The 14177-nt window shown below is 44.0% G+C and overlaps 1 protein-coding gene across 2 annotated transcripts in view; it reads right to left on the minus strand.

Moving 5' to 3' along the window:
* Positions 1-1855: 1855 nt before the first annotated feature.
* TASOR2 (transcription activation suppressor family member 2) overlaps positions 1856-14177 on the minus strand; it is a 43998-nt gene continuing 31676 nt past the window's right edge. For both annotated transcript variants that reach the window (XM_070754476.1, XM_070754477.1), the window contains 6 exons: positions 12754-12879; positions 10571-10724; positions 9351-9456; positions 7317-7498; positions 5467-5581; positions 1856-3234 (listed from right to left, as the gene is read on the minus strand). In XM_070754476.1, coding sequence (XP_070610577.1) covers positions 3231-3234; positions 5467-5581; positions 7317-7498; positions 9351-9456; positions 10571-10724; positions 12754-12879 — 687 coding nt within the window. In that variant the 3' untranslated portion in view covers positions 1856-3230. The remainder of the gene's footprint in view (positions 3235-5466; positions 5582-7316; positions 7499-9350; positions 9457-10570; positions 10725-12753; positions 12880-14177) is intronic.

Consider the following 14177-nt stretch of genomic DNA (forward strand, 5'->3'; position numbering starts at 1 on the left):
CGGAGTGGGTGGAATCTTTGTGTATGTGTGCGTGCGCATACACATGTGTCGTCTTTCCCTTGCGAGACGAGATCAGCTGGGTCGCGTCTTTCTCTTTTGTCCGGTGTTGGGTGGAGGGAAGGAAGGGGAGGCGGCATTGTATTGGTGCTGCCCAGTAAAAACCAACTTCACTGATGACGTTGTCTAGTTTGGTAATGAGACGTCTGTGAGGAAGCAAGCGAGTTCGGAGAGCAATCAAGGAGCCGGTCGTGTTCCTCTTTCCCTCCTCCTCCTCCTCCTTTTGGCAAATCCCACTCCCTTGCACTGATGATGTTACCTAGTTGAGTATTGAGATGTCTGCGAGGAAACAGCCCAGCTCAGAGAGTACCAAGGACCCCACAGTCCTCCTCCTCCTCCTCTTGGTACCCCTCTTATTATTCATTTATTGGTTTATTTATTAATTAGACTTCTATGTTGCAATAATAATAATAATAATAGTAATAATAATAATAATTTATTAGATTTGTATGCCGCCCCTCTCTGAAGACTCAGGGCCTTCTCGGGGCCTTCTCGAAGCGACTCAGAGCAGCATAGAAACCTCTTCCTTTTCTTCTTCCTCCCCTTCTCTACTCTCTTAAACCTCACTCCCTTCTAGCACTGATGTAGTTACCTAGCTGGGTCACGAAATGTCTTCAAGAAAGCAGCCAAGCTCACAGAATACCAATCCTCCTCCTCTTTCTTCTCCTCTTCATCTTCCTTCTTCCTCCCCTTCTCTACTCCCATAAACCTCACTCCCTTCTCGCACTGATGACGTTACCTAGCTGGGTCACGAAACGTCTGCAACAAAGCAGCCGAGCTCACAGAATACCAGTCCTCCTCCTCTTCTTCATCTTCCTTTTCTTCCTCCCCTTCTCTACTCCCATAAACCTCACTCCCTTCTATCACTGATGACGTTACCTAGCTGGGTCACGAAACGTCTGCAACAAAGCAGCCCAGCTCACATAACACCAAGGACCCCACAATCCTCCACCTCTATTACAGGCTCGAGCGAAAGAAGCTCCCGTCCTCACACAAGCCGAAGAGAACGACATGAGGCCCAGTCGGGTCTCCCTCCATTCCCAGAAAGATGCATTACCATCAAGAGGTCCAGTCCTCGGGCATGAATGGGAACTGGGGGATTGTGGAACCACCTCGCAGGGTTGTTAGGGAGGAAAACGAGGAGGAAGAAAGAATATGGTTATCATCAAATAAATTGCAGGTAGTCCCTGGACTGCCAAACTCACTCTAAGTCCTCTGAAAGGGGCAGCATATAAATCCAATAAATAAATAAATGAATAATATATAAAGTTTATATTCTCCCCTCCCACTTGTTCCCATTGTAACACCCTTGGTGTGGTTATCTTCTAGTTCAGGGGACTCCAACCTTGGCCACTTTTAAGACTTGTGGACTTCTAACTCCCAGAATTCCTTGGCCAGCAATGCTGGCCAAGGAATTCTGGGAGTTAAAAGTGGCCAAGGTTGGAGACCCATGTTCTTTTTTTTTTTAATTTTATATAAATTTGTTATTGACTTAAAATACATATATACACATTTACAAAAATGTAAGATAAATGATCAAATCATAAGTTGAAACAAAACTAACACATACTAACAAACAAAGATAATTCTAGTAATATAGTTAATTACTTATTTAAGTACACTAAATGATAATAACAATAACCATAAACAAAGAACATAATGTATAATATTTAAACTTAAATTTAATTTAAGTTTAAGTTTAAGGAGACCCATGTTCTAAGTTGGTTTTATTTTTTTTATTTTTGGAATTGTGCTTCTCTCCCACCCCACCCCCCAAAAAATAAATTCCACTGACACCTTTTCAAATCAAGTTTTATTTATAAAGATTAGTTACAAAAGAATTCATTTCCATCCCCACCAAAGACAAGTGTGGGGGTATCTTGCAAGGCCCAATTTTTAGAAGAGTTCCAACTGAATAAACACACACACCCCTCCCCTTTTATTGCGGTACCTTGAAACTGAGCTCTCGAGAGAGAGAAAGAATTAACTCCGGAATCCAAACAAAAAAAAACCCCATGCTATCTACAAGAGGAAGTAAGTGCTGCTAACTCATTTTGTCTACTCCCTATCGCCCCAGTTGCTCCCCCCTCCCGCCACCCCTCCCCATAAAACGCCCTGTGTTAAAGGTAATGGCCATTGTGCGGTTCTGTCCGATGTTTCCTGGGTGTGCAAAATAATCCCGGATCCTAAAAGCCCACAAGATGCATGTAGCATAGTTGTTGTGCACCTTCGAGCACAATTGCAGCATTGTGTGGAAGTCAGTGCACTTGGAATATCCAGCCTTGGCAACTTTGAGAGAGGTGGACTACAACTCCCAGAGTTCCCCAGCCGGTGGGATTCCAACGGCCAGGATTCTGGGAGTTGACATACACTGGCTGGGAAATTCTGGGAGTTGGGGAGTCCAACGGATGGGGGATTCTGGGAATCCAATGGATGGGGGATTCTGGGAATTGAGGTCCAATGGATGGGGGGGATTCTGGGAATCCAATGGACGGGGGATTCTGGGAGTTGGAGTCCAATGGATAAAGGATTCCGGGAATCCAATGGACGGGGGATTCTGGGAGTTGGAGTCCAATGGATAAAGGGTTCTGGGAATCCAATGGACGGGGGATTCTGGGAGTTGAGGTCCACCGGCTACGGAATTGAACACCCGTGCCTAACACAGTGCTTATGCAACACTCAACACACATACACCACACACTTTTCGGAGTGCCCCCCAACCCCACATCTGAAGTGTCGGGTTGAGGCCAACTGACTTGTAACCCTTCAAGTAAACAGTGTTGTACTTTTAATTATTTTCCTATGCGATACTCAGCTGCACAATCGAGAAATTCCTATGCTTTGCTTTTTTTCTTCCCGTTTCAGAGTTGAACCGAGAACGTCGATAATGCATTATTTTCCTTTTTTGAGGTTCCACGTTGTATTTAAATAAAACAACGGCCCTTTCCCCCCAAGCCGCCTAGCCACAGGCCCGAAATAAAACCAGCCTGGGGAGGGAGGAAGGGAAAGAGGCCCGTCTGCTTGACCTCGAACGGGTGTCGCGGCTGCTTAGCTTAAAATTGGAGTGATGGGGACGAGGAGAGTCCGGTGCCTCTTGAAACGGACGGACAAATTGGGTTTGGTGCTGCGATTCCCGGCTGGTTGCAAGAAGGCAGAAGGCGGTTTATCTTGGGTTACCTGAAACAAACATCGGCTGCTGTTACTGGTGAGTCCTTGAGTTAACAAATCACAACCGAGCCCGAAAGCTGCCGAGGAAGACCGTTGCTAAGCGGGGTCTGCCCCATTTAAAGACCCGCCTTGCCACAGTCGTTAAGCGAAATCACAGGAGTTGTTAAATCAGGTCACACGGTTTAGAGTTAGAAGGGCGTTGTAGAATAGAATAGAATATTGATTGGCCAAGTGTGAGTGGACACACAAGGAATTTGTCTTGGTGCAGATGCTCTCAGAATACATAAAAGAAAAAGGTACATTTGTCAAGAATCATGTGGTACAGCACTTAATGATTGTCATAGGGGTCAAATAAGCAATGAAGAAACAATCAATATTAATAAAAATTAATCTAGCTCCTTCCCCATTAATTTGGCTTGTCAGGAGGTCACCAAAAGGGGATCATGTAACCTAGGGATACGGCGACCCTCAAATACGTGTCAGTTGCCAAATGCCTGAGCGCCAATCTCGTCGGGGTGCTATGATGGTTGTTAAAGTGTAAAAAAAAAATGGCCCCGAGTCGGGTTTTTTCAAGGCCTAACTACTAGGTAACTATGAACGTAAGTCGAGAAAGCGTTTCCTCCACAGTTTCTTCCTTTTGCGGAAATATACCAAAATTCTCTCCAGAGCAATACGACCTCTGAAAAATGTTGCTCCATTATGAGATGGGCAGTTAAGTAAAATATTAAATCGTCATAATCAAATCATTTATTTATTTATTAGACTTCTGTGCCACCCTTCTCAGGCTCAGGGCAGCTCACAAAAAAAATACAAAAACATCTAAATATCCATATCTGAAAAACATCCTAAAACCAATTTCTTAAAACCAATCGCTCACATTCCCCTAATCATACATATAAATTAATATTTTAATGACCCCTTAATCCCTTGCATTGGGGTGGAGTCTAGGCAACTGAATGGAGATAGCAGAGTGTGTTTACTGGCCCACTGCCCTTCCTGTCACCAATGCGGAGGTTTTTTCCACCAGATCTATTCCCATTGTGCCCAGAGAGAAATACTGTACCTGCCTCTACCTAGGACTGAACCTGATTGTGAGGCCAGAGCTCCACCTCTAGGCTACTGCACCACTCCAAATAATTATAATCAAATAATAAATATAAAACAAAACATTTGAAACCAAAGCGCTTCTCATCCAGAGAAAGTTGATTTAAAAAAAACATTCTTGTGTTTTATTTCTGTTTTGTTTAATTTCTGTCCATAACTGTTGGGTTGGCAATATATTGGCTGCAGGTGTTGCAGACTGCCACAAGAGGGAGCTAGAGTTCAGGTTTACTTCTCCGAGTCACCCTCTCTGTTTCTCTTTGGCTGCTCACTGTTAAGTTAGCTCTGCAATCTCTCTGTACTGTAATCATGTACAGTGTTCCCTCGATTTTCGTGGGGGATGCGTTCCGAGACCACCCGCGAAAGTCAAATTTCCGCGAAGTAGAGATGCGGAAGTAAATACACTATTTTTAGCTATGGACAGTATCACAAGCCTTCCCTTAACACTTTAAACCCCTAAATTACCATTTCCCATTCCCTTAGCAACCATTTAGATTATTACCATGTTTATTTATTAGTTTATTAAAAAAAATATTTATTAAAGGCAGACTAAAGTTTAGCGATGACATATGATGTCATCGGGCGGGAAAAACCGTGGTATAGGGGAAAAACAGCGAAGTATTTTTTTAATTAATATTTTTGAAAAACCATGATATAGACTTTTCGCGAAGTTTGAACTCGTGAAAATCGAGGGAACACTATTGCAGCTAAAATGTGTTTAGGCTTGATATCTTTGCTGATTATGACAAAGACAACTGGTAAGGAAGATTATGTACTTGGTAAGATTTGGATTGTTATTCCGACTTATGTGTATGGCTTTAGGCTGTTCATCCGAAGATGTTATTTCTCAAAGCAAACTTTAATTCAAGTTAGTATATCTGTGTGTGGCTGAGAAGTTACTCCCAACTAATCTCAATCTATACGTTTCTGCGTGTGCACAGCCTTAGCAAACAAGGATTACTCCGCTCATACGTAATAATTTCCCCTTGCCAAAACATAATAAATATATAAATAATAAGTATATTTTAAAAATATAAATAGAAGAAGGAAAGCACTTTGGGGTCCAATGTGAACTTCCAAAATCCGCCCTCTGCGTTTTTCGCTTCCCGCTTTCTCGATGCGGCCGCTGCCCGTTCTTACCAGAAGCCGCTTCTGAAAGGCGTCACCAGGTCTTGCGCTGTGGTGATGAAGTCGGTGATGTTCAGGCCGAAAATGCCTTTGTTCTCCAAGGCTTCCTGGCTGGCGCTGGCATTTTCTGCCAGGATGAAAAAAAAGGAGGGGGGAAGAGATTAGGACCCCCCCAAAAAACAACCCAACATCCTTAGCGGCCCACACCCATTTCCCAGAAGGGAATCTCGATCCCGAACACACAAAAGAGCCCAGAAGAAAAGAGACCAGGATGGTATTAGTTGTCAAATACAGTAATCCCTCGCTACCTCAAGGTTCATCTTTCACGGATTTGCTACTTCAACGGGTTTTCAAAGGGGGCCGAAATCCATTAAATCAATTGAAAATTTTAAATCCATTGAAAATTCATAAAATTATTCTACAGTACTCCTGTGCTCTATTAAAGAAACTGGTAGGATGTCACATGTAGTTGCAGCTGAGAACCATTATAGAATGACTGTTTAATGCAAAGGGTGGGTTTTAAAAGTCCAAATAGTCGTTAAATACATTAAAAACTATCTTTCCTCTACTTCACGGAAATTTGTACAGTTCATTTAGTGACGGTTCCAAGTTACGACGACGTTGCGAAAAGGAATTTAATGGCTGTTTTTCGCCGTGATCGCGTGATCAAAAATAAACTTGCTTGGCAACCGATTCAAATTTAGGATTGGCACAGTGCCCCCAGGATCCTGCGATTCCCCTTTTGCAACCTCCTAACCCAAGGGAAACCACTTAACAATTTAACAGCTAAATTAACTCTAAATTAAATTAACAGCAGTGGTGGTTCACTTTTAACAATTGTGGCAGCCAAAGTTGTAAAACAGGACAAATAATAATAATAATAATTTATCAGATTTGTATGCCATCCCTCTCCGCAGACTCGGGGCAGCTCACAACAATAATAATAACAATGTGACAATGTAACTCCCTTAAAGCTCCCTTAAAACATTTTACTTCCATTACAACATAAATTTGGGGGCTACATTGTGGTTGTGGTCACAGGCTACCTGAATAAAGGTCGTCCTCCACTTATTTATTTATTTATTTATTTATTACTTAGATTTGTATGCCGCCCCTCTCCGAAGACTCGACCGAGTACATGACGAGGTCCAGGAGGGAAGTGTTTTTAATAGGAAAGTGAACACAAGAACAAGGGGGCACAATCTGAGGTCAGTTGGGGAAAGATCAAAAGCAACATGAGAAAATATTATTTCACTGGAAGAGTAGTAGATGTTTGGAACAAACTTCCAGCAGACGTGGTTGGTAAATCCACAGTAACTGAGTTTAAACATGCCTGGGATAAACATAGATCCATCCTAAGATAAAATACAGGAAATAGTATAAGGGCAGACTAGATGGATCATGAGGTCTTTTTCTGCCGTCAGTCTTCTATGTTTCTACTTAGGGTGTCAAGGTTCCAGGTTGTATCCAAACTAAATCAGAGTCTGAATCAAAATACTCCTCAAGGGTCCAGTTTATTTCCCGAGCCATCCTGGCGCCTACACTGGGAAAACTGGATCTGAGTTTCTCACCGAGTTGAAAGTTCATATCCCTGGTTCCCCCACCCACAACCTTGTCACGTTGCCCACTCAGGTTGTGCCATCGTGGCAAGTCTTCCTCCTACTTCCGCCCAGGTGCAGGACAAAAGATAAACCTTGAGCTTCTCGAAAGAATGCTCTGTCAATCTTTGATGTTTCTATGCCTCTTTCTGCAAACGGGACAGTTCCAGAATGAGGATTTGTGCGCTCAATGCCTCCAGGGTCTTCTTTGGGGCTCCTCTACATTTTGGGGGGATGGGAACGAGGGGGGTAGGGTTAGCTTACCTGTGAGAAACACGGCGAACCTCTTGGTGATGTTTTGAATCTGCAAGTTCAACAGGCAATTGAAGCGCTCCAATCTCGCGCAGGTCCCGGAGTCACACTCGTGGTAGTGCAGGACCTCCGTCATGTTGGCTACCTGGCAGGATTTCAGGACCGACTCCTTGGTGCAGGCGGAAAGATCCCCCCTGCGGGAAGAAAGGAGACCAAGAGGTGATCCCTAGGGCCAGTGGAAAATCCCCAGTCTGTCTGCAGTGAATTCAATTCAGCTCGGTTTTTCTGCCCCTCCCTTGAAAAAAGATCAGCAACTTTAGTCCACTGGTAACACACCACTTTCCACCCACAGCAGAGACAAAGAAACGCCAATTTCCATCACCAAGCAAGACTGGTTCGGTGAATTTGCCGCGTTATACGATGTTATGGTTAGCTCTGGCCCAGCTCCTGCCCCAAGGACTGTGGATGTGGGGGAGACATCCACATGCTGCAGGCCTGTTTTGCCCCCAGTGGAATCTGATGATGAAGGCTGCTCTGACCAAGAAGACATGAGTGACAGGGAGGAGGAGAGGGTGGCAGACAGCTCAGAAGGAGATCAATTCTCTAGCTCCTCCTTGGATTCAGAACAAGAGTTAATGATACAGCCACGCATGCGGAGAGCGATGCATAGGCAGCAACAACTGAGAGATTATTATCAAAGAAAAGGAGGCCACCTGTGGTTGGGTGGGGCTGTGGTCATTAGTGAGGCTGCTATAAATAGCAGCCTGTGGGTTTGGCCATTGTGGAGGATTATCTGATCGTTGGGTTTCGTGACTGCTTTACTGACTTTGACATAGAAACATAGAAGTCTGACGGCAGAAAAAGACCCCATGGTCCATCTAGTCTGCCCTTTTACTATTTCCTGTATTTTATCTTACAATGGATATATGTTGACCTTTTGTGTGCTGATTTCCCCCCGCTTGGAAACTAAACCAGAGCAAAGTGTGTTTCACTTTGTGAAAGAAGAAGGACTGTGAATTGCCTCACAGCTGCAAGCTAAGTATCACAGAACTGATAAGGGACTTGTACAAATTACCAGGTTGTTTGGAGACCAGTGCTCTTGGCTCTACCAAAAGAGGGCTTAGTTTAAGTGAATTTTCATTATAAAGAACATTGTTTTGAATTTTCAAACGTGTGTGTCTGAAATTTGTACCTGTGAATTTTTGGGAGGAATCTACCAGAGAGCCCGACAGAACATATGACCTTCCTTGCTACTTTGTTAAGTGACCCATTGCAATCCCGTTGTTGGCTTGTCAGGAGGTCGTAAAGTTTAATTTATTACATTGATTTAATTCTGGGCGGCTTACAACATATAAAAACAAGTTAGAAAACCCCATAGGAAAAAAAATTATTATTTGTATCTTGGCCAGATCTAGGTGGGTCATGTGACCTTGGGACACTGCAACCATAAAATAAATTAAAATGTATTTCATTTAAGCGGTTTATTTATTTGTTTTTCAAGAGGCAATTGTATGAGAAGCGAAAGAAAAAACAATGTCCAGCTGCCTCTTTTTTTAAAAATGCACCTTTGGGACATGATGGAGAATCTCCATAGATATTCTCTTATACTGTAATTCTTTGTTTAATGTGTATCATCCACTACTCAAAAAAACCACTGGGAAACACTGGACTAGAAGACCTCCAAGACCCTTCCAGCAACAGATAGAAATAGAATAGAATTCTTTATTGGCCAAGTGTGATTGGACACACCAGGAATTTGTCTTTGGTGCAGATGCTCTCAGTGTACATGAAAGAAAATACACATTTCTCAAGACTCGGGAGGTACAACACTTAATGATGGTCATAGGGGTGAAACAATATTAATAAAAATCTTAAGGATACAAGCAATAAGTTACAGTCATAGAGTCCTAAGTGGGAGGAGACAGGTGCTAGGACCGATGAGAAAAAACTAGTAGTAATAGTAGTACAGATTTAATAAATAGTTTGACAGTGTTGAGGGAATTATTTGTTTAGCAGAGCGAGAAAGATACAATATTCTGATCTCACCTGGCATCTTCCTTTAGCTTCTTGGACTCTCGGTAGTGAAGGAACCACTTCCATCTCCCATGAAGGTTGAGTTTCTCCAGAGTTTTGATCACCTCTTTCAGCTCCCCTAGAGGAAAAAAACATGGCTGCTAGTCCTCTTGAACTCAACCGTGGCTACTTTAAAATGGACGGACTTCCACTCCCAGAATTCCAACATGCACACATCACAAGCGAGTCACTTCCCCCTAGCATTGGTTGTCAACCTTTCCGATGCCGCGACCCCTTGATACAGTTCCTCAAGTTGTGGTGACCCCTAACCATAAGTCTAGCGCCAATTCTCCCAACAGAGCTTGAAGCTGATTGGCAGGAAGGTCAGAGGGACACCCCCACTGCAAACGCCTGATTGGTCGGATTGTAAAAATATGTTCCAAGGTGCCAAAATAAGAAGCTTTAGTTCCTAACACCACGAGAAATTTGTCTTATTTATTTATCATCTATCTATCTATCTATCTATCTATCTATCTATCTATCTATCTATCTATCTATCTATCTATCTATCTATCTATCTATTGGATTTGTATGCCGCCCCTCCGCAGACTCAGGGCGGCTAACAACAAAAACAACATGTAACAATCCAATTTAATAAAACAACTAAAAACCCTTATTATAAAAACCAAATATACACTCAAACATACCACACATAACTTGTAATGGCCTAGGGGAAGGAATATCCTAACTCCCCCATGCCTGGCGACAAAGGTGGGTCTTGAGTAATTTGCGAAAGACAAGGAGGGTGGGGGCCGTTCTAATCTCTGGGGGGAGTTGATTCCAGAGGGCCGGGGCCGCCACAGAGAAGGCCTCTTCCCCTGGGGCCTGCCAAATGACATTTAGTCGACGGGACCTGGAGAAGGCCAACTCTGGGGGACCTTATCGGCCACTGGGATTCGTGCGGCAGAAGGTGGTTCCGGATGTATTCTGGCCCAATGCCATGTAGGGCTTTAAAGGTCATTACCAACACTTTGAATTGTGACCGGAAACTTATCCAATGGTCTTAGGCGACCCTGTGTTTGAGTCCCAAAGGGGTCCCAACCCCCAGGTTGAAAACCACTGTCTATGGGCATGGTTGGGACCAATGGCTCTGCCTACATCTGCTGTGGCTGTGCACCATGGACGCCCTTCCTTCCTTCCCGGCTCGGTTGGAGAGTTTTTGCAACCTGGCCGTGGGAAGCAGGCCAACTCACCCACGGTCATCCCTTCGAGGACGTTGTCATCGGACACCACAAAGCCTCCGCTGTGGAACAGCTCCTGGTAGGTGTGTTCCAGGGCGTCTTCGGGGCTGTCCACCCCGGCAAAAGTCACATTGGGGCAGCCTTTGAGACGCAGCAAGAAAGGGACCTGTGGAAGCAGCAAAGAAGAGGGATGTCTACGGAGAGGGGCGGCATACAAATCTAAATAATAATAATAATAATCATAATGATATTCATAATAACAACAATAATAATAATAATGAAGGAGACACAGCAGAGTAGTGGTGCTCACAGCCCCAAAAGCAGCTGGAATTGGGAATGTTTAGTTTCGTGATGGCGAACCTATGGCACACGTCCGATATGGGCCCAATCTGAGGCTAGTTGGGGGAAAGATCAGAAGCAAGGTGAGAAAATTTTATTTGACTGAAAGAGTCGTAGACGCTTGGAACCAACTTCCAGCAGACGTGGTTGGTCAATCCACAGGAACTGAATTTAAACATGCCTGGGATAAACATTAATTAATTAATTAGAGTTGAAAGGGACCTTGTAGGTCATCAAGTCCAGCCCCCTGCTCAAGCAGAAATCCCTACACCACCCCAACCAGATGCCAGTCCAATTTCCTTTTGAATGTGTCAAGTGATGGGGAGTTCCCCACCCCCGCTGGTTCTGGAGACCTCACCTACAAAAAGATATTGACAAAATTGAACAGGTCCAAAGACGGGCTACAAGAATGGTGGAAGGTCTTAAGCATAAAACGTATCAGGAAAGACTTAATGAACTCAATCTGTCTAGTCTGGAGGACAGAAGGAAAAGGGGGGACATGATCGAAACATTTAAATATGTTAAAGGGTTAAATAAGGTCCAGGAGGGAAGTGAACACAAGAACAAGGGGACACAATCTGAAGTTAGTTGGGGGAAAGATCAAAAGCAACGTGAGAAAATATTATTTTACTGAAAGAGTAGTAGATGCTTGGAACAAACTTCCAGCAGGCATGGTAGATAAATCCACAGTCACTGAATTTAAACATGCCTGGGATAAACATATATCCATCCTAAGATAAAATACAGGAAATAGTATAAGGGCAGACTAGATGGACCAGGAGGTCTTTTTCTGCCGTCAGACTTCTATGTTTCTATGTTTGATCGCTCTCACTGTCAGAAAGTTCCTCCTTATTTCCAGGTTGAATCTCTCCTTGGTCAGCTTCCATCCGTTGCTTCTGGTCTGCCCCTCTGGTGCCCTGGAAAATAGTGTGACCCCCTCCTCTCTGTGGCAACCCCTCAAATACCTGTATACTGCTATCATGGCCCCTCTGGCCCTCCTTTTTGCTAAACTATCCGTGCCCAGTTCCAGCAACCTCTCTTTGTATATCTTGGTTTCCAGCCCCTTTCTCATTTTAGTTGCTCTTTTCTGTACTTTATCTCTAGAGTTTCAATGTCCTTTTTGAAGTGGGGTGACCAAAACATAGATCCATCCTGAGATAAAACACAGGAAATAGTATAAGGGCAGACTAGATGGACCAGGAGGTCCGTTTCTGCCGTCAATCTTCTAGGTTTCTTTGTGAGACTTTTCTATGTTTCAGCTCCAATGCGCCAGCTAATTTTCGGCCTTGGAAAAGGCCATTTTATCCTCCCGGAGGCAAAAAAAAAAATCCCCCAACAGAAACTGGAAGTTTGGGATGTGGTCCAGAGAGCCGTAATGGTAAGAAGCCACTGGTTTTCCGTGCACACATGGGGATGGTGAGGCTATTGCGCATCTCCATGCTGCAGCTCAGTCCTGCTATACAGGGCTTCACAGCCCCCTCTAAGCAGTGGGCAGAGTCGGCTTCTTGCCCCCCAAACAATCTGGGGCCTCGTTTTACCAACTTTCTAATGATGGAACCGTGAACAAAGGGTTGGGCTAGAACACCTCCAAGGTCCCTTTCACCTCTGCCGTTCTATTATCTACTACCACGTTGCCCCCAAGTTATTTTCAACGAGACAGGAATCCGGCTTCGTCGGTAATCAAAGGGCCGAGAATCATTCATTCATTCATTCATTCATTCATTCATTCATTCATTCATTCATTCATTCATTCATTCATTCATTCATTCATTCATTGTTAGAGTTGAAAGGGACCATGACGGCCATCGCGTTCAACCCCCTGCCCAAGAAGAGCCGAAAGCGAGTTTCGAACCTACTTTGTGGATGTGTAAGAAAATGTCCTCGTTTCGAATGATGACCAAGAGGTTCTCCATGTCCACGCTGCTTCCGTTCAAGAAGTGTAGTAGGTCTGCTTTGGAGTGGCCCCTTTTCTTCAGCAAATTCTGGAAGGAGGACGTGGTTGGGGGGGGAGAGAGAAAAAATCCGTCCATGATAAACACAAGCTGCAACGACCGTTAGGTGAGCCACAAACACCGACGCGGTGAATTGTAGCCCTGCCGTATCATTTACTGAAGCACAATTTTTTTTAGTAGTGTTGTTTTATTTAATTTCGATTTCTTCCATTGTTCTGTATTAATATGTTGTAAGCCGCCCTGAGTCTCAGGAGAAAGGCGGCCTAGAAATCGAAGAAATAGATAAATAAATAAACTTTTGTGATGGATGAGTTTCAATCCCCGGAATTCCCCAGCCAGGATGCTTTATTTTATTCATTTATTTATTTGATTTCTATGCTGCCCAATCCCTTCGGACTCAGGGCGGCTTACAACAATGCAAACCACAATATAATCAGCTGGCATGTTAAAATGACATCAGTTGTAGTTAAAATGATGGAGACTCTACTCAAAAAGAGGATAAATCAGCACCTAAAAAACAATAACTTATTGGACCCAAATCAGCATGGCTTTACTGAAGGCAAATCTCATTGAGTTCTTTGACTATGTCACAAAGGTGTTGGATGAAGGTGGTGCCTTGGATATTGCCTATCTGGACTTCACCAAAGCCTTTGATATGGTTCCACATAAAGAGCTGATAGATAAATTAGTGAAGATTGGACTTAGTCCCTGGATAGTTCAGTGGATTTGCAGCTGGCTGAAGCGTAGACATCAGAGAGTTATTGTTAATGGCGAGTATTCTGAGCAAGTCAGGTACAAGCGGTGTGCCACAAGGGTCTGTTCTGGGTCCTATTCTTTTTAATATGTTTGTGAGTGACATAGGGGAAGGTCTGGTAGGGAAGTTTTGCCTATTTGCCGATGACTCTAAAGTGTGCGATAGGGTTGATATTCCTGGAGGGGTCTGTAATATGGTAAATGATTTAGCTTTACTAGATAAATGGTCAAAGCAATGGAAACTGCAGTTTAATACATGCCTATCCAATCAACACAATTCTGCCCTGACAGATGTGATATTCACGGCCCCCAGGCCTGCCAGAAAAACCAGATCTTCACTGCCTTTCAGAAGACCAGCAGAGTGGAAGCAATACAGGCATCAGGGGGGAGTTGGTTTCATAGAACCGGGGCAGGCACAGAGAAGGCCCTCCCCTGCGGCCCCACCAACCAGCATTGCTTAGTCGACAAGACCTGGGGAAGGTCAACCCTGTGAGATCTTATTGGTCTCCGCGAGGTATGTGGCAGGAGCCATGTTCCTAAGCCATGTAGGGCTTCACCTTGAATTGTGACCGGAG

Source organism: Erythrolamprus reginae, chromosome 6 (assembly GCF_031021105.1).
Source record: "Erythrolamprus reginae isolate rEryReg1 chromosome 6, rEryReg1.hap1, whole genome shotgun sequence".
In the NCBI taxonomy this organism is placed as follows: domain Eukaryota; kingdom Metazoa; phylum Chordata; class Lepidosauria; order Squamata; family Dipsadidae; genus Erythrolamprus; species Erythrolamprus reginae.